The sequence below is a fragment of the Bos indicus x Bos taurus genome, chromosome 10 (assembly GCF_003369695.1).
Source record: "Bos indicus x Bos taurus breed Angus x Brahman F1 hybrid chromosome 10, Bos_hybrid_MaternalHap_v2.0, whole genome shotgun sequence".
In the NCBI taxonomy this organism is placed as follows: Eukaryota; Metazoa; Chordata; class Mammalia; order Artiodactyla; family Bovidae; genus Bos; species Bos indicus x Bos taurus.
In genome coordinates, this window is record NC_040085.1 from 13,596,945 (window position 1) to 13,621,551 (window position 24,607).

At 37.9% G+C, this 24,607-nt stretch overlaps 1 protein-coding gene across 9 annotated transcripts in view; it reads left to right on the forward strand.

The window, feature by feature from the left end:
• The window catches only part of NEO1 (neogenin 1), a 239,511-nt gene that overhangs the window by 98,634 nt on the left and 116,270 nt on the right, over positions 1–24,607 (forward strand). For all 9 annotated transcript variants that reach the window (XM_027553167.1, XM_027553159.1, XM_027553165.1 and 6 more), the window contains exon 5: positions 1,733–1,869. In XM_027553167.1, coding sequence (XP_027408968.1) covers positions 1,733–1,869 — 137 coding nt within the window. The remainder of the gene's footprint in view (positions 1–1,732; positions 1,870–24,607) is intronic.

The following is a 24,607-nucleotide window of genomic DNA, read 5'->3' on the forward strand; positions in this document are numbered from 1 at the left end:
CAGACGGGAGCCTAGCAGGCTCCCCCGTCCCTGGAATTCTCCAGGCAAGAACACTGGAGTGGGTTGCCATTTCCTCCTCCAATGCATGAAAGTGAGAAGTGAAAGCGAAGTCGCCTAGTTGTGTCCAACTCTTAGCGACCCCATGGACTGCAGCCCACCAGGCTCCTCCGTCCATGGGATAGTCCAGGCAAGAGTACTGGAATGGGGTGCCATTGCCTTCTCCAAGTAAAATATAGGATATTAGTTTTTGTAAATTTGTCTTGTTTTGTGAGATACCCAAACCTTGTTTTATCTCTGTTTCTTTTATCCTAGTCACTCTTTCTTGCTTTCTTCCGTTATATGTTGTGTAGCTTCTCTATCACATGAAGTTGTAATTAGAGGGTGTAATTAATAGTTCACATTGGAAGGCCACTTGATAAATTTAGTCATAATCTTTCAGAGTATTTCTTAGAGAAGTCACCACATCTGATTCTGGTTTTCCCGTTGTGGTACAGAAACTTAATCTTGCCTGTTGGATTCAGGAAGACTAATTACTCAAATTCACAATGTACTAAAACTTAAGCCAGTACAGTGCTTTACTTACAATGAGAATTGTTTTAAGCATGGCCCAGACTGAATAGTGATTTCCTCTGATTTTTCTTCCCCATCAGGAATTCATATGAAAAGCCAAATTGTAATCAGAACTATTTTGTTGAGCATAAATACAGACAGGAACTATAACAGTATTAAGATCTATGAGAAAAATCTGCCTGTGAAAGCCAGTTAGTTACAAAACCTTAAAAGTAAAATTGTAACTCTCCAAAATCTTCAAATTTAACTAAACTTACTAACTTTATAAAATTTTCATCAGAATATTGATTTGTGATTTCTTCCTTGATGTTACAGAATGATTCAGCTTTCCTTTTAAATATTCTTTTTGAGAGAGAGAGAAAGGGAGGGAGGGAGTGGGACAGGAAATGAGATTTTCTTGTGGTAGCTATTTCACTTTCCAGGGATTACTTCAAATAATGTGTATATAACATACTACACTGTTACAGATAGAAAAATTCCTTTATAAAAATACTTTACCTGTACAAAAATTTAAAAAATATATATTCTCTTTAAATAGACTTAAGTCATGTAGAGTTGGGTCAGTAATGTTTAGCATCCTTGCTGATAATGATGTGATGGTGGCTAGTTTGTGCCCAGTTGCCACACCCAGGAAATTGCTGTCAACCATTCTTCTCTCTCCCTTCCCTTCCTCTTTTCCTTCCTTTCCTAGACAAGCTATCATTGGAAACTTTCAGTAGGCTCTGTGACCCCGTGACTTACTGTTTCTAATCTGACATGTTGCCCTCTCTGTTAGTCATTTGAGTGTGGCATCACTGTGCTGGTGTGACTCACAGTGTGAAACCAGACTTCAGAATGACACAATTTGGAAAAAAAAAAAACTAGGTGGAGTGGGTAAGCAGGGATGGATTGTGGGGAGTGGAATTGGTCACAACAGTGGTATCCCTTTGGGAATAATTAGTGTCAGAGATAATTTATTGTAACATTTTGATTTGTATTTATGATACTTATGCATGTAAAATATGAGCAAAGTAAATTGGACTAAATTAAATTCTGCTATTTTACATTGGTCTCAGTCCTTCTGTAGCTGTATAAATAATATAAGTGTTTTGTCTGTTTTATTTCGAGAGTTTTTCAGGTATCATATTTCTCGTTCTGAAACATATCAATATTTCTAATGCAGCTCTGGAAGGTTGGTATTGCTGGCAGGTGGTAGTCTGGAGATCGATGATGTCACCGAGGATGATGCTGGGACTTATTTTTGTATAGCTGATAATGGAAATGAGACCATTGAAGCTCAAGCAGAGCTTACAGTACAAGGTACGCAAATATTTCTTGTATAAATTTTAAAAATACTGTTGTACTTTATGGTTTTGCTAATTGTTAAACATTAATGTAGAAGAAGCAAATACAGCATAATAGTTAAAAGTCTAAGCTTTAAACCAGGCTGCTTGGGCTCAAATGCTGGGTCTTGTATTTCCTAGCTGTAGAACTATCGGAGATTTACTGCTCTATAATAAGAGTTGTTTTCAGGATCAGAAGAGTAACACTTATAAAACTCCCAGAATGGTGACTAGAACATGGTATAAGCTCAAAATTAGTTGTTGTTATCTGTAGTATAAGGAAGAGAAGGGTGCAGTCTGGGGCATCTAGAAGATTACTTTTCTTGTCTCAGAATGCTTTATCTTTCTCTGACCAAGAACCACATATCCTAAGCATTGGTGTTCCCACCTTTCAGGTGAATAGATCATCCAGTAAGGAGTCTGCTGTGGTTTTGAATGTAACACGTTTGATTTTATGATTTTTTTTTTCTTTTCAACTAATGCTGACCATCAGAGCATCTCCCTTATAGGTTCTGTGATTCGGAAGTCAAAGAAAATGACCATGGCATATACACATAACCTCACCATCTTCCTTGCTCTTCCTCCATCTGGAAATGTACTGTCAGAGGAACATTTGCTCTCCTATGATTTGTCTGCACATATTTTTTTCAAATAAAAATCTTGAAGACCTCTGTTACTATTAGGGAAATCCAACACTGCTTGGATTCATGGAAGTATACGTTAGCTCATGACATTCAAGTTGTCTCCAAGTGTATTATATTTGATAGAATGCTCCCTGCTGTGTGGTTTAGGGTAGTTTCATGGTTTATATAAAAGTCTTTCTCTTGGTACATTTTGTGGGTTTCAGAGTGGGAAGTAGTCACATTCCTACTCTGATTGATAGGAATTGAGGAGCACACTGGGGCTCTATGCTGGCAGAGGCATAGAATGTTTATATTCTCTACTGCCATCTGTGGGTGGACTTATAACCTCTGAAAACCAAAAGAGCAATTCTTAGAGTTCATGTAACTATTACCTCACTTGAGCTCAGCCGTTGCTCTGGCTAGATGGAAAGTAGGTTTAGACCAATCGTAGAATGACCACTTTATTTCTTTGCCTCTATATGGATGGTACTGGACAAATAAAATATTAGTGAACTCCATCTTATTTGGAACTCCATCTCATTTACTCTACAGACTATAAAGTTAGTAGAAGAAAGTATAGGAGGATAACTTTGTCACCCAGGAGCAGGAAAAGATTATTTTAAATAAAATTTTGGATGCAGAAATCATGAGGCAAGACATTGATGGCTTGGATCATGTCAGATAAAGCATATTTTAAACATTCAGATGATGAAGAAGAAATGAGGAGCAAAGGATGGGTTAAATATTTGGGTAAATCTAAGGGGATGTTGACTATGTAGAATGATAATGTTAAATGGGATTTAAAATAGAATACACACACATGTAAGTCGGGAGTAAGGATGTGGAGTTAGTCTTCTAAGATTCTTAAAATGTCCAGGAAGTGGTAAAAGTACTATGTTATATTAGAGGTTTGATATTTGGCAAAACTAATACAATTATGTAAAGTTTAAAAATAAAATAAAATTTAAAAAAAAAAGAAAAAAAAAAATAAGGCAGGGATGTGTCCTGCAATCTTTGTGGGAGGCTTTGAAAGAACAATAGAAAAATCTAACTATAACAAGATAATAGAAGAAGAAAGTAGAAATAAAAAGTTCTCCAAAAAAAGATAAGAAAGGAAAGGAAAAGGAACATAGAATAAGGTGGACTAAGAGAAAGCAAACAGTGAAATGGTAGACTTTTCATATTATTAAGAGTTAATATAGAAGGAAAATAAAACGATTCTAAATATGTATTGTTGTTGTTCAGTTGTTCCGTCATGTCTGACTCTTTGTGACCCCACGGACTGCAGCATGCCCAGCTTCTCTGTCCTTCACTATCTCCCAGAGTTTGTTAAAACTCGTGTTCATTGAGTCAATGATGCCATCCAACCATCTCATCCTTTGTCACCCCCTTCTCCTCCTGACCTCAATCTCACTGCATCAAGGTCTTTTTCCAGTGAGTTGGCTCTTTGCATTAGGTTGCCAAAATATTACAGCTTCAACTTCTGCATCAGTCCTTCCAATGAATATTCAGGGTTGATTTTCTTTAGGATGGACTGATTTGCTAGTCTTCTCTAGCACCACAGTTCAAAAGCATCAATTCTTTGGCACTCACCCTTTTTTATGATCCAACTCTGACATCCCATACACGACTACTGGAAAAACCATAGCTTTGACTAGACGGACCTTTGCTGGCAAAGTGATGTCTCTGCTTTTTAATATATGCTGTCCAGGTTTGTCACAGCTTTTCTTCCAAGCAGCAAGTGTCTTTTCATTTCATGGCTGCAGTCACCATCAGCATTATTTTGGAGCCCAAGAAAATAAAATCTGTCATTGTGTCCACTTTTTCCCCATCTATTTGCTATGAAGTGATGAGACCAGATGCCATGATCTTAATTTTTTAAATGTTGAGTCAGCTTTTTCACTGTCCTGTTTCACCTTCATCAAGAGGCTCTTTAGTTTCTCTTCACTTTCTGCCATTAGGGTCGTGTCCAGGCAAGAATACTGGAGTGGGTTGCCATTTCCTTCTCCATGGTATCTTCCCGACCCAGGGATTGAAACCAGGTCTCCTGCATTGCAGGCAACTCTTTACTGTTTGAGTCACCAGGGAAGCCCAAATATATATTACCTCATAACATAATCTCAAAATAGGAAAGGCAGAAACTAATAGAACTACAAGAAGTAGACTAAACAAACCCACAGTCCTAAGTGGTAGATTTTAATACACTTCAGTAGTAGATAGGATATGTAGAACAAAGCAAGTAAATACAAACAAAATAAAAACTTCAAACCGTCATAATACAAAACTGAACAACACAATTAACAAAGTTGACTTAATTGACATTTTTTAAATATTGCACCAAACAAATGAATAAACTATTTTTATAAGTGCCTATGAAACTGTTATTAAAATATGCCATATACTGATCATAGAACAAATCTTAACAAATTTAAGAAAATGGAAATTCTATGGATTTGACCTCCGTGGAATTAAGATTGAAATTAATTACAGAACTAGGGGCTTCCCTGGTGGCTCAGACAGTAAAGAATTTGCCTGCAATGCAGGAGACCTGGTTTTGAGCCCTAGGTCAATAAGATCCCCTGGAGGAGGGCATGGCAACCCACTCCAGTATTCTTGCCAGGAGAACCCCATGGACTGGCAGGCTACCAACCATAGGGTTGCAAAGTGTCGGACACAACTGAAGCGACTAAGTATGCAGCACGCAGGGGATGCTTAGAGGAAATGTACAGTCTTGTGTGTGTTCAGTTGTGTTCTGTTCTTTACGACCTCATGGACTGTAGTTGGCCAGGCTCTCTGTCCATGGAATTTTCCAGGCAAGAATACTAGAACAGGTTGCCATTTTCTACTCCAGGGGGTCTTCCAGACCCAGAGATCCAACCCGCGTCTCTTGTGTCTCCTGCTTTGGCAGGCAGATTCTTTTACTACTGAGCCACCTATGAAGCTCTTACTTAGTACATATATTAGAAGGGAAGAAAGGCTGAAAGTTTAGTAATTTAAATATTCATCTCAATGAATGGATAAAAAAGATATGATATGTATATGTATTAATATATATGTGTATATGTGTACACACTCAGCCATAAAAGTATGAAATAATACCATTTGCAGCAACACGGATGAACCTAGAGGTTATCGTACTAATGGTAAAATGGTGAAATCAATCAGTCAGAGAAAGACAAATATCATATATCACTTATATGTGGAAGCTAAAATGATAAAAATGAACTTACAAAAGACTCAACAGATATAGAAAACAAACTTATGGTTACAAAAGGAGAAAAGAGGGGTGAATGATAAATCAGGAGTTTGGGATTAGCAGATACAAATGTACTATACATAAAACAACAGGGTCCTATGGTATAACACAGGGAACTATATTCAATATCTTGTAATAAACCATAAGGGAAGAGAATATGAAAAGTGTATATATATATAACTGAATCACTTTGCTGTACACCAGAAACTAATACAACATTGTAAATCAGCTATATTTTAATAGAATGCATGCATAAATAAATATCTAACTCAAAAAAAGCTAAAAGAGAAAAGAATAGCAAATATAACCCAAAGAAAACAGAAAAAAGAAAGTAATCATAAGAACAAAAATTAATGCAATAGAAAGCAGACGTTCAAAATAAGGTGTTTCCACAAAGGCAAAAGTTGGTGCATGTAGAGAATAACAACTTTGATAAACTGTGAGAAGACTTATATATAAATTGACAAGATCTTTATTTAGACCAAGAGTCAGCAAACTACACGCTATGGACCAGATCTGCTAACTCCTTATTTTTTGCATAGCCTGTGAACTAAAAATAGTTTATATGGTTTTAATGGTTGAAAAATATCAGAAGAATAATATTTAATGATACCTAAAATTTTATGAAATTCAGATTATACTGTCCATAAATAAAATTTTATTGGCACAAAGTAACACTCATGTATTGACTATGGGTGCTTTCATGCTATAGCAGAGGATTTGAGTAGGCCCACGGAGCCAAAGATTCTCACTGGTCCTTTTCAGAAAAACCTTCGACTTCTGATAAACTCTATAAAGAACTATAGATTAATAGGTAAACAAAGACAGATAAACCAGTAGAAAATGGGCAAGACTTGAACCTCACAGATCTCCATGCCTTGCATGCTCAGTCACTCAGTCCTGTGGACTCTTTGTGACCCCATGTGCTGTAGCCCCTGGCTCCTCTGTCCACAGAATTTTCCAGGCAAGAATACTGGATTAGGTTTCCCACTCCAGGGGATCTTCCCACCAAGGTCTCTTGCATTAGCAGTTTAATTCTTTACCACTGAGCCACCTGGGAAGCCCTCACCAGGTGGCTACTAAACATTTGAAAAAGAGGTTGTTGGTTTTGGTTTTCAGAGGAATGCAAACAAAAATTAAAAGACGCTTACTCCTTGGAAGAAAAGTTATGACCAACCTAGGTAGCATATTGAAAAGCAGAGACATTACTTTGCCAACAAAGGTTCGTCTAGTCAAGGCTATGGTTTTTCCTGTGGTCATGTATGGATGTGAGAGTTGGACTGTGAAGAAGGCTGAGCGCTGAAGAATTGATGCTTTTGAACTGTGGTGTTGGAGAAGACTCTGAGAGTCCCTTGGACTGCAAGGAGATCCAACCAGTCCATTCTGAAGGAGATCAGCCCTGGGCGTTCTTTGGAAGGAATGATGCTAAAGCTGAAACTCCAGTACTTTGGCCACCTCATGCAAAGAGTTGACTCATTGGCAAAGACTCTGATGCTGGGAGGGATTGGGGAAAAGGGGATGACAGAGGATGAGATGGCTGGATGGCATCACTGACTCGATGGACGTGAGTTTGAGTGAACTCCGGGAGGCCTGGCGTGCTGTGCACACTTCATGGGGTCACAAAGAGTCGGACATGACTGAGTGACTGAACTGAACTGACTGAACAATACTGGGTATTGGCTAGGATGAGGAACAGTTGGGATGCTAATATACTGCTGTTAGGACAGTACCTTGATTTAATCACTTTAGCTCTAATGCTATTTGGCAGACTCTACTTAAAACTGCAGACAGACTTGTTTCAGGATACAGTGGTTGCATTCCTAGGAGTATACTCATCATAAGTATATAAATATATGCATCTAAAAACATGGACAGTGTTGTTCACATCAACTTTATTCACAGTGAATCAAAACCAGAAACAACACTAGAATAGGAAAATAGTGCTCTAATCATATGATGGCATGTTGCCAGCAATGAAAATTGGGAGTCTGGTGCTCAGCAGATGGATAAATCTACAAATATCATTGAAAGAAGAAAAAACCAGGCATGAAATAATGCATACTTTATGATTCCATTTTTATAAAGTTCGAAAATAGGTAGAACTTATCTGTCATTTTAGAAGTGAAAATAGTGATTATTTTTGGACAGGGGTAGGGTAGTGACTCTTGTACAGTGGAATTTCTAGTGTGTTAATATTCTGTTTTTTAATGTAGGTGGTAGTTACAGTAATTCAGGCTGTAATGTTAATGTATGTCACATGAGATCTTTTTTGTTGTTTACAGATAAAAAGTCACGTACAAAAATTTTTTGGAAAATTTAATTTTGAATCTTGTCCCATAGCTGAAAATATTTGTTTCTTTTTCTGATGGGAAAGCAATTATGCGAAATGGTTTTGGGTTATATATATATAAATATTTATTTATATAGTTAATTTTGTATTTATAGTCATACCTGTCTGATTTCTGTTGTTTTTTAAAAGGTTATAGCTACAGGAAATGCCATAGTGAGTGTTAATGCAGAAAGGGTTATAAGTTCAGTCTTCATCTGTTAAATATTTCAAATTTATTGTTTTATCGTTAACTCCTGGGATTTCTACACATGCTGTGACGTGAATTAGCCCACCGTGTATTTCCTGTCATCTTAGATTGTTGATAACACTTAAAATGGGTCATGAGTTTTTTTTTTTTTTAAACAGGAATTTTTCCTTTTCCCTTAAAACACTCTTTATAGTCTATGATACACATCTTCCCTCCCCACAAAAGAAGAAAATTTTCCATATGTATTTTTGTGAGGTAAATTGATATATTCTAAATTGATTAAAAAAATTTAGAATTCCACAGTCTTTCTCTGAAGTCATATGGTAACATCATCTACTTTTCCTGCCCTTCTACTCTCTGATCTCTGTCCACATTAAGACACTCATCGCCCCTCTTCTCCTAGTCATCTTCATGATCTCATTCCCCTTTACTTCATGATAATTTACAATAGTCTGCCCTCATTTATTAGAACTCTGGGTTCTCTTGGCTTAGGGTAAAAGCAAACTGCTTATGGCGTATGTACAGAACACAAGCCGACCCTTCATGTGTTAGCGGAGAGAGATCACAGAGAAGCAGTTAAGAGCAGTCTCTGGACCCAGCATACCTGGGTTCCAGTCTTACATCTATCACTTCTTAGCTATGTGAACTTGCGAAGTTATTTAACTTACCTGTGTCTTAGTTTCTTTTATCAGTTAAATGAGTTGTTATAAGGCTTAAAGAAACTTCTGGCACTCTTCCACCAGAACCTGGGGTGGAAATGGAACTCGTCTTTATCAAACTGTGTTTAGTGTCCTGGACATACTACGTGATTGGATGGGGCTCTATTCCCCTGTATCCTCTCATGACCATGTGCTCAGTCACTCAGTCATGTCCGACTCTTTGTGACCCCATGGACTGTAGCCTGCCAGGTTCATCTGTCCATGGAATTGTTTGGGCAAGAATACTGGAGTGGGTTGACATTTCCTTCTCCAAAGGATCTTCCTGGAACCCACATCTCCTGCATTGCAGGCAGATTGTTTACCACTGGAGCCACTTGGGAAGCCCCGTAGCCTCTCACCCTCAGCTAAAATTTCCAAATTTCCAGATAGTTCTTTTCCTGATTTTTCTTTGAAGCTTTTCATAATCATCTTCTCACCCTCAGGTAATTATTATATCTCTTAAAATAACTTTCTTTTTACCAGTAGTGTCTCTCACTGATTTGTTTATGTGCCTTTCCCCACTACTACTAGACTGAGGTTCTTATCAACAAGGACTGGTCATAATAATTTTTTGTCATTGTGCTAAGTCGCTTCAGTTGTGGCTGACTCTTTGCAACCCCATGGACTGTAGCCCTCCAGGCTCCTCTGTCCATGGGATTTTCCAGGTAAGAATTTTGGAATGGTTTGCCATTTCCTCCTCCAGGGGACTTCCCAACCCAGGGATTGAACCGAGTCTCTTAAGTCTCCTGCATTGGAAGCAGGTTCTTTACCACTAGCACCACCTGGGAAGCCATTGTCATTGCAGATTATCAGCAATTAATTATTGAATAAGTGAATAAAACTCTGTGTTGAAATTTTGAAATGTGACAGCTAGAATAATTTCATGTTTGTGGTTACTTTATTTTCATGTTTTCCTTTACAGCTTGCTTTTAATAGATTTCTGAGTGAGTGTGAGTGCTGGTCGCTCAATCATGTCTGACTCTTCGCAATCCCATAGACTATAGCCTGCCAGACACCTCTGTCCATGGAATTCTCCAGGCAAGAATACTGGAGTGGGTTGCCATTTGCTTCTCCAAATAGATTTTAGTTTTTTTTTTTTTAGCCTTGCCACACCGTATGTAGAATCTTAGTTCCCGAACTCGGGATCGAACTTGAGCCCCCTGCAGTGTCTTAACCACTGGACCACCAAGGAAGTCCCAACTTCTAATATTTTTAAAGCAAGTGGAATTATTTTCTTTAATTATTTTTTATTTTTTAATTGAAGTATGTTTGATTTACAATGTTGTGTTTCTGGGGTACAGCAAAGTGATTCAGTTATACATACGTAATCTATATATTCTTTTCCATAATAAGTTATATATTAAATATAATTCCCCATGCTGTACAGTAGGACTTGTTTATCTATTTTACATATATTGGTTTGTATTCGCTAATCCCATCTCCTAATTATCCTCCCCCCATCTTTTCCCTTTGGTAACCGTAAGTTTGTTTGCTGTGTGTGTAAGTCTGTTTTGTAAATGAGTTCATTTGTATCATATTTTAGCTTCCACATGTAAGTGGTATCATATGATATTTAGCTAATTTACTTCATTTAGGATCACAGTATCTGGGTCCATCCATGTTGCTGCAAATGGCATTATTTCATTCGTTTTTTGTGGCTGAGTAGTATTCCATTGTATGTATGTATAAATGCACACAAACGCACATCACATCTTCTTTATCCATTTGTCTGTTGATGGATAGTTAGGTTCCTTTCATGTCTTGGCTATTGTAAATAATACTGCTATGAACATTGGGGCATATATATCTCTTGGAATTATGATTTTGTCCAGATATATGCGCAAGAGGGAGATAGCTGGATCATATGGTAGTTCTAGTATTTGGAGGAATGTCCATGCTGTTTTCCTTAGTGGCTGCATCATCCCACCAACAGAATAAGAGAGTTCCCTTTTCTGCACACCCTTTCCAGCATTTATTGTTTGTAGACTTTAATGACAGCCATTCTGACCAGTGTGAGCTGATAGATACTTCATTGTAGTTTTAATTTACATTTCTCTAATAATTAGTGATGTTGAGCACCTTTTCATGTGCCTGTTAGCCATCTGTATGTCTTTGGAGAAATGTCTATTTAGGTCTTTTGCCCATTTATTTATTGGATTGTTTGCTTTTTGTTGTTGAGTGGTATGAGCTATTTGTTTATTTTGGAAAATAAATATTTTTCAGTCACATAACAGAGTATTTCTCCCATTCTGTAGGTTGTCTTTTCATTTTGTTTATGGTTTCCCTTGCTATGCAAAAACTTTTAAGTTTGCTTAGATCCCATTTGCTTATTTTTGCTTTTACTTCAGTTGCCTTTGGAGACTAACCTAAGAAAACACTGGTATGATCTATGTCAGTGAGCGTTTTGCCTGTGTTTTCTTCAAGGAGTTTTCTAGTGTCATGTCTTATATTTAAGTTGTTAAGCCATTCTGAGTTTATTTTTGTGTATGGCATGAGGGAATGAAAAGCAACTGGGATTTTAAAAAAACACTGAAAAGTTATTCTGGAAGGAGATGAATTATTGCCCTCATTTATATAATTGAAGTTATAATTACCATCTTCATAAACACATATGTTTATAAACAGTACTTTATCTTTTAAGTTCCCATTCTTGACCTTTTAAGGCCTTCAATAAGTCAACATAAAATAAAAACCATTAATAGAGGAACTTTCTTCCAAATGGCTGCTTAAAAATTCTCATAATCCATATTTTCATCTTGTTCAAGACTGTGTACATTGAATCCCTCCATTTTAATTACAACCTCATGAAATGCTCCACACCTTTGGCTTGATAACACTGTCTGTATCCTATTTCTCCTTTTATTTCTCTGTTTCTTCTCTTTTTCTTTCATGAGCATCATTTCTTTGTCTTGCTCATTAAAATATTAGTATTTTATTAGTTATTAATATTAGTTCCACAAAGTTTTAACTTCAGCTTATTACTCTTCATGCTCATGGTTTTAGATATAACTTACATAACAATAACTTCCAAATTCCTAGACCAGACCCTCTGCTGAGTTTCAGACTTTTATAATTAGGTGCCTACAGTTACCTCCAACTTCACATGTCCAAAATTGAACTTAACATTTTCCCCTAAATATCCCCTAAATATCTGCCCACCTATTCTCTTGTGGTAGAAACCTGGGAAGCATTCTTGATCATTCTGATCTTTTTTATTTATTCCCATATCCAGTTCTTTAGGGGTTTTTCTCCTTGCTTTTACTCCCAAGTTTAAGTTCAGTTAATCTGTTTCCTAGGTCCCCTGGAGAAGGGAATGGCAGCCCACTCCAGTATTCTTGCCTGGAGAATCCCTTGGACAGAGGAGCCTCGAGGGCTCCATGGGGTCGCAAAGAGTCCGACACTACTGAGCAGCTAACTACTACCACTACTACTACTTGATAACTGCAGTAGTATGGTAACTTGTCTCTCTTGTTCTAACCTGTTCCCTCTTCAATTCCATTCTTCACAGTGGCTAAAGTGATCAAAATCCTTTCATTAAAAATTTGGAAAAATAATTTCAGCAGATACAAGCAGCAGTTATAAATCTACAGGAACCAGGTGAATGTGCGTAATCATTCAGTCCTGTCTGACTCTTTGTGACCCCCATGTACTGTAGCCCACCAGGCTCCTCTGACCATGGAATTTTCCAGATAAGAATACTGGAGCAGGTTGCCATTTCCTACTCCAGGGGATCTTCCTGACCTAGGGATTGAACCCCCATCTCTTGTGTTTCCAGCATTGGCAGGAGGATTCTTTACCACTGTGCTACCTGGAAAAAGGGGATAGATAAAATAGTCTGTTTACAAAAATGGGTTGAAAATTATCCATTGACCTGAAAAGAGTTCACTCTTGATAGTAGAAGCATAAGTGCAGGTTAATGTAGCCCCTTTTTGGGCAAAATTACAGTGAAATGGGGATTCTCATACATTGCTGGTAAGTGTGAAAGTTTTTGAAAGTGTTAGTTGCCCAGTCGTCTCCGACTCTGCAACCCCATGGACTGTGGCCCTCCAGGCTCCTCTGTCCATGGAATTTTGGGAGATATTCCCGACCCAGGGATTGAACCCAGGTCTCCTGCATTGCAGGCAGATTCTTTACCATCAGAGTCAACAGGGAACCCCACATTGCTGGTAGTAGCAGTGCAAATTTAACCTTTTTTGGAGGGCAGTTTGATGATATAATCAAAACCCTTAAAACTTAGACCTACTTTGACAAGCAGTTTTTCCTCTAATAATTTGCTTTAATGAAATAATCCTTGATGTGTATAAAGATTTAGGCATAAAAGTTGTGATGATATATATTAGTTGGAATTAAAGAAAAATTCCAAACCACCTAAAGGGCCAGTACTACATGATTGATTAAATAAATAATGGTCTACTCACATATCGCTTCCCAGGTGACTCAGTGGTAAAGAAAAGGCCTGGAATGCAGGAGATGTGGGGTCGATCCCTGGGTTGGGAAGATCTCCTGGAGAAGGAAAGGACAACCCACTCCAGTATTCTTTCCTGGGAAATCCCATGGACAGAGGAGCCTGGCAGGCTGCAATTTATGGAGTTGCAAAAGAGTCGGACACAACTTAGCAACTAAACTAAATGTGTCAGAATACTGTGCATCCAGCAAAAATCATATTTTAGAAGAACTATTAAATGACAAGATGCTTTGACTATTAAAGAAAAATAAATTTCCAAAATAATATGTAAGAGATATGATTTATGTCATAAAATTATCATATTCTTTGACTTTCTTTAAAAAATTACTTCAAATGAATTAGCAAGAAACCTTAAGTTTCTTCCCCTAAGGTCTCGTCCCTGTAATTTTCAGAATGCTAGATATTTACATGTCTTAAAGGGAGTCATTTTTCTTATAAAAGCCCAGCTGAGCGAGAACTAGAGCTTAAGTCTGAGCAGTATTGTTATTGCTTCTCAAGGTATTTTAATTTCAAGGACAACAGCTAGCTGCTTAAACCCCATATGGTTGTTTTGTAGTACTGTCCCTTCTGTGTTGAATCTTTCTCTTTTCACACTCTTGCCTGGCTTTCTTCTGAAATCTCTTGATACTCTGGGCCCTGCTCACTCCCATCCTTCTTATCCATTCTCTTCCCACTACCTTCTGTTGGGTACTCTACGTTTCCACATATGCCTTATACATATCTTTCTTGCTTTACCTGTCACATTTAAATTTCTTTTCATTTTGTGTATCTTTCTCTCCTTCCAGACTTGAGTTCCTTGAGGACAGGACTAGGTTTTGTCAACTGTTAGATCCTTGGCACCTTACATAGTGCGTGATATTACATATTTGACAACTAATGGATAAGACGTTGGGACATTTTTACAGTTTGCTGTCTGTATCCAGACTGTTTCACTATTTCACTTTATAAACTTACATTTTTGATGTTATCTCTATAAATTAAGAATGCTTTACAGTTGTTTTATAATCCTACATTGGGAACTAAATCACTTTGAATTGATTTTCAGTTCTTATTTTTTTATCATATCAGTGGTCATGTTAACTTTCAGATAAAGCTCATATTTTACAAGCTTGAAATAATTTTCTACTAGTTATGTAAATTTATTCTGAACTATGGTAGCCTCATTTCCATGGTAACTAATCACCTTCAGGAGAGAACCTGAAGGTATTTTAGAAAAGACAAAGAATATCCAGTGAACTAAAATGAAATGTGATGTACGGTTAGAACCTAGATTTATGTGGAATACAGATGCACGATTTTTGACCATGGAAATGTTACAGAATAGAAGAGCCACCAATAAGCCTAAAGATTTTGTTTACTTGCTGTTCATGCATTAGTCAAAATACAGCATGAGAAGAACTCACCTCTTATGTGATTTTATGTTAACAAATGACCCTAATCAGGACGAAGCTTTGTAGAATTAATAAGCCAGAATTGCGGTATGGAAATGGATCCCTGGTTTCTATAAAACCACTAAGAGCACCTCATGGAAGGAATATGGTATGATGAAGAGAGAGAAGTTTTTGGAGGCATGTCCATGTGATCTTGGCAAATTAATCAGTTTACTTCATCTTCATTTTTCTAACTTATAAAATGAGAACAGACTTCTTTGTTGTGATGGTGTAAAGAAGATGCCTAATATAGCACCTGACTCATTACAGGCATTTAATAAATGTGCCTCAGCTAATGTCCTTGGGCCCTCTTCCCTTGATCCTACTTCCTTTGGTTCTTTTTTGCCTACTTACCTAGATCCTGCTTCTTCCTTGGGACATGGAGATTGACATCTCAGATGACTTTCTGTTTTAGTTTTGTCCCATGCCACCAACTGTCACATGACCTTGGCCCCATGTTTTGTGGTCTGTGAGCCAGGCCAGTCATACTCACTCTTGTGCCCAGTCTAGCTATGTGTGCTGGACTTTGCTTGTCTAGATGAGAAGATTGAACAAAATATTAGTAAGTATTCTTCAGTCTTTACTTAAAGAACATAAGAATTGCAATATTAGGGCAAATTCATGTGCCTTCCAGCATAGAAATAAGTGAAGAGGTTTGACTGTCATCTTTGGCCTTACTTCCTCTTAGGTTGGTGCATAAGTAACTGTGATTTTGCATTGTTGAACTTTGCCATTTGATATTGGACTGTATTCCTAAATAAATGTGGTTATGTTGTACATCATTTTAATGAGCATTTCTGTCTGTTTTTTTGATAGTGACTTGTTCAGTTCAGTTCAGTTGCTCAGTCGTGTCCAACTCTTTGTGACCCCATGATCCGCAGCATGCCAGGCCTCCCTGTCCATCACCATCTCCCAGAGTCCACCCATACCCGTGTCCATTGAGTCGGTGACACCATCCAACCACCTTATCCTCTGTCGTCCCCTTCTCCTCCTGCCCTCAATCTTTCCCAGCATCAGGGTCTTTTCAAATGAGTCAGTTCTTTGCATCAGGTGGCCAAAGTATTGGAGTTTCAGCTTCAACATCAGTCCTTCCAATGAACACTCAGGACTGATCTCCTTTAGGATGGACTGGTTGGATCTCCTTGCAGTCCAATGGACTCTCAAGAGTCTTCTCCAACACCACAGTTCAAAAGCATCAATTCTTCAGCACTCAGCTTTCTTCACAGTCCAACTCTCACATCCATACATGACTACTGGAAAAACCATAGCCTTGACTAGACGGACCTTTGTTGGCAAAGTAATGTCTCTGCTTTTGAATATGCTATCTAGGTTGGTCATAACTTTCCTTCCAAGGAGTAAGCGTCTTTTAATTTCATGGCTGCAGTCACCATCTGCAGTGATTTTGGAGCCCCAAAAAATAAAGTCTGACACTGTTTCCACTGTTTCCCCATCTGTTTCCCATGAAGTGATGGGACCGGATGCCATGATCTTTGTTTTCTGAATGTTGAGCTTTAAGCCAACCTTTTCACTCTCCACTTTCACTGTCATCAAGAGGCTTTTTAGTTCCTCTTCACTTTCTGCCATAAGGGTGGTGTCATCTGCATATCTGAGGTTATTGATATTTCTTCTGGCAATCTTGATTCCAGCTTGTGCTTCTTCCAGCCCAGCGTTTCTCATGATGTACTCTGCATATAAGTTAAATAAGCAGGGTGACCGTATACAGCCTTGACGTACTCCTTTTCCTGTTTGGAACCAGTCTGTTATTCTGTATCCAGTTCTAACTGTTGCTTCCTCACCTGCATACAGGTTTCTCAAGAGGCAGGTCAGGTTATCTGGTATTCCCATCTCTTTCAGAATTTTCCACAGTTTATTGTGACTTATTACTTGCTGTTTATTTTATATTTATTTTAGACTAGGGAAATGATGTTAAACAAAAAGCAAATTCAAGCGATTTTCTTATTTGAGTTCAAAATGGGTTGTAAAGCAATGAAGACAACTCGCAAGATCAACAACACATTTGGACTAACGAATGTACAATGCAGTGGTGGTTCAAAAAGTTTTGAAAAGAAGATGAGAGCCTTGAAGATGAGAAGTGGGGTGGCCGACCATCGGAAGTTGGCAATGACCAATTAAAAGCTTATCGAAGCTGATCCTCTTACAACTACACGAGAAGTTGCCGAAGAACTCAACGTTGACTATTCTACAGTCATTCAGCATTTGACGCGAATTGGAAAGGTGAAAAAGCTCCATAAGTGGGTGCCTCATGAGTTGACTGAAAATAAAAAACATTGTCATTTTGAATGTCAGCTTTTCTTTTTCTATGCAAAAACACAAACCGTTTCTCCATCACATTGTGATATACAACACAAAATGGATCTTATACGACAGCTGGTGATGACCAGCTCAGTGGCTGGACTGAGAAGAAGCTCCAAAACACTTCCCAAAGCCAAACTTGGACCAAAAAAAGGTCATGGTCCCTGTTTGGTGGCATGCTGCCCATCTGATTCACTCCAGCTTTCTGAATCCCGGCGAAACCATTACATCTGAGAAGTATGCTCAGCAGATAGATGAGACGCACTGAAAACTGCAACAGGATAAGCCCAATTCTTCTGCACGATAATACCTGACTGCACTTCGGACAACCAGCACTTCAAAAGTTGAACGAATTGGTCTATGAAGTTTTGCTTCATGCAGCATATTCACCTCATCTCTAGCCAACCACTTCTTCGAGCATCACGACAACGTTTTGCAGGGAAAATGCTTCCACAACCAGCAGCAGAAAATGCTTCCAAGAGTTCTTTGAACCATGAAGCACAGATTTTTATGCTACAATAATAAACCTATGTCTTATGGGCAAAAATGTGTTGATTGTAATGGTTCCTGTTTTGATTAAAAAGATGTGTTTGAGCCTAGTTATAATGATTTAAAATTCACCATCTGAAACCGCAATCATGTTTGCACCAACCTAATAAATTATATGTCTTGACCTCAGAATTTTAAGCTTAGCCCACTCTGGGTCTCTTATTCATTGATTTTAGCTATCTTGTCTTGAATCTGATATATATTCCATCTTTCTGAGGGAATGTGTTCTATATAGTATTTACTATCTTTTATTGAACAATATTTAACTTATATGCAGAGTACATCATGCAAAAACGCTGGGCTGGAAAAAGCACAAGCTGGAATCAAGATTGCTGGGAGAAATATCAATAACCTCAGATATGCAGATGACACCACCCTTATGGCAGAAAGTGAAGAGGAACTAAACAGCCTCTTGATGAAAGTGAAAGTGGAGAGTAAAAAAGTTGGCTTCAAGCTCAACATTCAGAAAACGAAGATCATGGCATCTGGTCCCATCACTTCATGGGAAATAGATGGGGAAACAGTGGAAACAGTGTCAGACTTTATTTTTTGGGGCTCCAAAATCACTGCAGATGGTGACTGCAGCCATGAAATTAAAAGATGCTTACTCCTTGGAAGAAAAGTTATGACCAACCTAGATAGCATATTCAAAAGCAGAGACATTACTTTGCCAACAAAGGTTCATCTAGTCAAGGCTATGGTTTTTCCAGTGGTGATATATGGATGTGAGAGTTGGACTGTGCAGAAGGCTGAGCGCCGAAGAATTGATGCTTTTGAACTGTGGTGTTGGAGAAGACTCTTGAGAGTCCGTTGGACTGCAAGGAGATCCAACCAGTCCATTCTGAAGATCAGCCCTGGGATTTCTTTGGAAGGAATGATGCTAAAGCTGAAACTCCAGTACTTTGGCCACCTCATGTGAAGAGTTGACTCATTGGAAAAGACTCTGATGCTGGGAGGGATTGGGGGCAGGAGGAGAAGGGAACGACAGAGGATGAGATGGCTAGATGGCATCACTGACTCGATGGACGTGAGTCTGAGTGAACTCCGGGAGTTGGTGATGACAGGGAGGCCCGGAGTGCTGCACTTCATGGGGTCGCAAAGAGTCGGACAGGACTGAGCGACTGAACTGATTGAACAATATTTCTTTCTTTTACTTTAAGGGGTGTCATCAAATTTACCAAATTTGTTGAAGAGATCCGTGCTAGGAATAGTGTTAGTAGTTTTAATCATATTGTCAGTTTCTCATATTAAATATATTACACATCTTAAACTTTCCATTCTCTTCTTTAATTTTAGTTATATTCCACTTTCTTCATAAAAGAAATGATAGCCAGAATTGGGAACAGCAGGAAAAGTTGAGCAGTTTTATCGTTATCTTACTAAAAATTGAACTAAGAAGCTCCATAATGGGAAGAAAAAAAAAATCTCCTAGTGAGAATATCTAGAAAATATTCAGTATTTCTTCTTCATTGCAGATTTCTTCCCCATTTACACGGTCCCACCCTCTACCATTAAGTGTTTATTGATGACACTTTCAGGTAAACCCAGTTTATACACAGGAATGAGATTTTGCCCCAACAGGAGCATCTTATCACAGTACAGTTACCCTCAACTTATCTGAACTATAACTGCTTTGAATAGTTATCTACATTTTAGGATAATTGCTGAAAAGCTAAATGAATCTAAATCTATTTTGCTTTTCCCCAATCTTCACTGTAATGATAATCAACATTTTACTGGTCCTTTTGGTCCAGAAAGATTTCTTAGACTGAGATCACATCAGAGATTTTCAAAATTCTTTGGAGGTTGGGGCAAGGAACTACAGTAAAATCTCACTTTGAAAGCCAGAAACTTAAAACAGGTAAACATGGAACTGCTCTGCCGTAGGGCTTCCCAGGTGGTGCTAGTGGTAAAGAATCCACCTGCCAATGCAAGTAGAGAGAGCCTCTGCAGGAGGGCATGGCCTCCCGCTTGAGTGTTCTTGCCTGAGAATCCCATGGACAGAGGAGTCTGGCAGGCTGCAGTCCATGGGGTTGCAAAGAGCTGTACATGAATAAAGTGACAGCAAGCATGCGCTCTACTGTAAGTTAGGCAGGGTGGGGGTGGAGTTTTCCTCGCCCCACCCCTCCACTGCTTTTTAGATTTTCTTTCTTGTCTGTGATTACAAATACAGAATTTCAGTAACTATATTAAAAGTAGTATCAAAGATATTTTTCAAGCAATATTTATTCAGAATCTACTGTAAATTAGGCAGTAGGCAGAATCCAATATCACTGGAGATAGAATCAAATAGGGTGAAGTCCTCTTCCTCAAGGATACAGTAGGCAACACCAGAGTAATTAAGCATTTCTCCTCTACAATGACAAAAGCTGCAATGTAATGTGTCAGATGTCTTTGAGATTCATTCTTATTCAGTTGATCTCAGTGATTCCTATTAAGAAAGTAGAAGGAAAAAAATGACATATTTTTAATAGATAAATTTCTTCCCCGAATTCTTGACATCATATTGTAAGTCAGAAAAGGATAATGAGTCCAGGCTCTTTTTTCAGTTGTTCTTTGCCATTTGCCATAACATGGGTGGACCTCAAGGACATTATACTAAATGAAATGTTCAGTTCTATTGCTCAGTCCTGTCTGACTCTTTGAGACCCCATGAATCACAGCATGCCACAGGCCTCCCTGTCCCATCACCAACACTCGGAGTTCACTCAAACTCAGGTCCATCGAGTCGGTGATGCCATCCAGCCATCTCATCCTCTGTCGTCCCTTTCTCCTCCTGCCCCCAGTCCCTTCCAGCATCAGAGTCTTTTCCAATGAGTCAACTCTTCGCATGAGGTGGCCAAAGTATTGGAGTTTCAGCTTTAGTATCCATCCTTCCAATGAACACCCAGGACTGATCTTTAGGATGGACTTGTTGGATCTCCTTGCAGTCCAAGGGACTCTCAAGAGTCTTATCCAACAACACAGTTCAAAAGCATCAATTCTTCGGTGCTCAGCTTTCTTCACAGTCCAACTCTCGCATCCAATCATGACCACTGGAAAAACATAGCCTTGACTAGATGAACCTTTGTTGGCAAAGTAATATCTCTGCTTTTCAATATGCTATCTAGGTTGGTCATAACTTTCCTTCCAAGGAGTAATCGTCTTTTAATTTCACGGCTGCAGTCACCATCTGCAGTGATTTTGGAGCCCCAAAAAATAAAGTCTGACACTGTTTCCCCATCTATTTCCCATGAAGTGATGGGACCAAATGCCATGATCTTCGTTTTCTGAATGTTGAGCTTTAAGCCAACCTTTTCACTCTCCACTTTCACTTTCATCAAGAGGCTTTTTAATTCCTCTTCACTTTCTGCCATAAGGGTGGTGTCATCTGCATATCTGAGATTATTGATATTTCTCCCGGCAATCTTGCTTCCAGCTTGTGCTTCTTCCAGCCCAGCATTTCTCATGATGTAGCCTGCATATAAGTTAAATAAGCAGCGTGATAATATACAGCCTTGACGTACTCCTTTCCTATCTGGAACCAGTCTGTTGTTCCATGTCCAGTTCTAACTGTTGCTTCCTGACCTGCATATAGGTTTCTCAAGAGGCAGGTCAGGTGATCTGGTATTCCCATCTCTTTCAGAATTTTCCACAGTTTATTGTGATCCACACAGTCAAAGGCTTTGGCATAGTCAATAAAGCAGAAATAAATGTTTTTCTGGAACTCTCTTGCTTTTTCCATGATCCAGCGGATGTTGGCAGTTTGATCTCTGGTTCCTCTGCCTTTTCTAAAACCAGCTTGAACATCTGGAAGTTCATGGTTCACGTATTGCTGAAGCCTGACTTGGAGAATTTTGAGCATTACTTTACTAGCGTGTGAGATGAGTGTAATTGTGCAGTAGTTTGAGCATTCTTTGGCATTGCCTTTCTTTGGGATTGGAATGAAAACTGACGTTTTCCAGTCCTGTGGCCACTGCTGAAATGTTAGAGAAAGACAAATACCATTTGATCTCACTGATAGATGGGATCTTAAAGACAAAGACAACAGAAAACATTGGTGATCATTGGCAGTGGAGGGTGGGTGAAATGGATGAAGGAGATCAGAAGGTACAACCTTCCTGTTATAAAATAAACAAGCCCTGGGAATATAGTATGTGTAACATGGTGACTGTAGTAAGCAGTACTGGGTTATATATTTGAAAGTTGCTCACAGAGTGAATCTTAACATTTCTCATAAGAAAGATATTTGTGTTGACATTTTTTTATGTTAACTAGACTTAATTGTGTTCTTTTTGCAGTATTAATATATTGAATCATTACATTGTACATCTGAAAGTAGTATAACGTTATATGTGAATTATTTCTCAGTAAAAGTTTAAGAAAGGAATATTTGTGTGAAAGATAAAATTCAGTAGTGATCACAGGACTAAATTATTTTCTTCTATAGTTTTGAAGAAACAAAATGGACAGAATTTGGCATGTGAACTTTGGAATACTGAGAAACGACTAGGGTCAGTTAGGTGTTCTGTGTCATTGTCAAAACCAGATCATTTGGGAAGATGCTGATCTTTACCATCCATTTCTGCTTCTGTCTTATATGGTAATATTCTTTTTTCTCAACTATTTTTCAAATGGTAGTACTTCCTTGATTTTAAACCCTTAATCATAGTAATTTTCTAGTAATAAGAATGATGGAGTGCTGAAGAGTTATTTTTTTCCTAAGGAAAAAAAAATCTTTTCTGTTTTTTTCCAACATTTCTCTGTGTTGGGAAAATCTCATAATAAAATGTTGAAAGATTTTACAGCAAACACCCACCACCTAAGAGTCTGCAATTGACATTTTATTGTAATTGCTCGTATCACATGTATATCGCTATATCTAGTCGTCTCAACTTTTTGATACATTTCAGAGTAAGTGGTAGACATCCATGAATACTTCAGTGTTCATATCATTAGCTAGACATAATATTTTGTTTGTGGGATTTTAATTCTTTTCCGGTAAAGATTTATATACAGTGAAATGCACAGATCTTAAGTGCGTTGTGAATGTGTTTGTTGGACTACACCATGCAGGTCTGTATGGTCTTGCCCAGCTTCAGGACTGAAAAAAGAGCCCAGAGTCAGCATTTCCCTGGTGATTAATAATGTTGAATACTTTACCATCTACTTATTGGTCATTCCTGTATCTTTTTGAGGTTATTTTCTAGATTTTCTAAACATAGATTTCCTTATAAAGAGAATGTTAGGCAATTATCTGTTTATTGGTTCCTGAAAGAAATGGGCAATAGAAAAATTAAAATATTAATATAATTTTAGGCCTTCCGTTGTCATGTCTTTAGGAATAATTGAATCTTAGTTCTCCATCACTTCTACTTTTATTATTTTGGGATTTGAAATTTTTCTCAGGATACCTATTTTAATTTCTCTTGAAGAAGCAAAGGAGTAATGTTAAATGTGCTATGAAATGTCAGTAATTTACAAATTGATCCCAAATATATTTGCCTCCATATATTGTTCTTTGATAATATCGGTACCTGTAATAAATTAGGCTTCATCTAATTGTGGTACAAGTATTTTTAAAATCTGATTATAAAATCTAGTCATTGCATTGACAGTGGTAAAACACGTTTTTGGCAAAACCCCTTTATTTTGGCATTTTATGCTTGTAGGTAAATTATTTATGATTCATTGGCCATGATGTCCAGTCAAAGAGAACTAGAGAATCTAGATCAAATCACTAGTGTGTTAAAATGAGAAAATAATATGTAAGCAAACTGTCACATTGGCCAGAGTTGTCATCCTCAGCCCTTTGTAGTGGGAGCATAATAATTGATTTTCAGTGATTGTGTAGCAGAATTATAGCTTACATATATATGCTTTACATTTTGAGACTTTAAAGAGATTTAATAGCTGACACTCCGTAGATTTTAGTTCCGTTTTCTCTTGTAAAACCCTTAAGAGATGTTGTTACTAATCTACTGATTGATAAAGCTTCTGAAAGCCCCCAAAGTATATTTCCACTTAAACCTTTTCCTTGGTATGCTGAAAATAGTTGGCCAATGCATTTTTAAAAATTGCAGTAGTGTGGACAGTGAAATTATGAGCCATTTTGATTTGCCAAGAAATTTTATTATAGTAGAATAGTCTCAGGTAACTTTTATTTTCTTCACAAAGTGTAATCTGTATACTTTATCACATTTATGTTACACGGATCTACCTGGAAAATTTTTTTTTTTATTTTATTTTGTTTTTAAACTTTACATAATTGTATTAGTTTTGCCAAATATCAAAATGAATCCACCACAGGTATACATGTGTTCCCCATCCTGAACCCTCCTCCCTCCTTCCTCCCCATACCATCCTTCTGGGTCGTCCCAATGCACTAGCCCCAAGCATCCAGTATCATGCATCGAACCTGGACTGGCATCTCGTTTCATACATGATATTTTACATGTTTCACTGCCATTCTCCCAAATCTTCCCACCCTCTCCCTCTCCCACAGAGTCCAAAAGACTGTTCTATACATCAGTGTCTCTTTTGCTGTCTCGTCCACAGGGTTATTGTTACCATCTTTCTAAATTCCATGTGTATGCGTTAGTATACTGTATTGGTGTTTTTCCTTCTGGCTTACTTCACTCTGTATAATAGGCTCCAGTTTCATCCACCTCATTAGAACTGATTCAAATGTATTCTTTTTAATGGCTGAGTACTGGAAAATTCTTTAAATTATCTTTTGAATTAACAAAGAAGCTATTTTCACATATATATTTCTTATATCCTTATAAGGAAAAATAATTCCCTAAGATCACAAAACACATTTGAAGGCAAAACTTAGAACTTCTGATTCCTAGACTAGTACTCC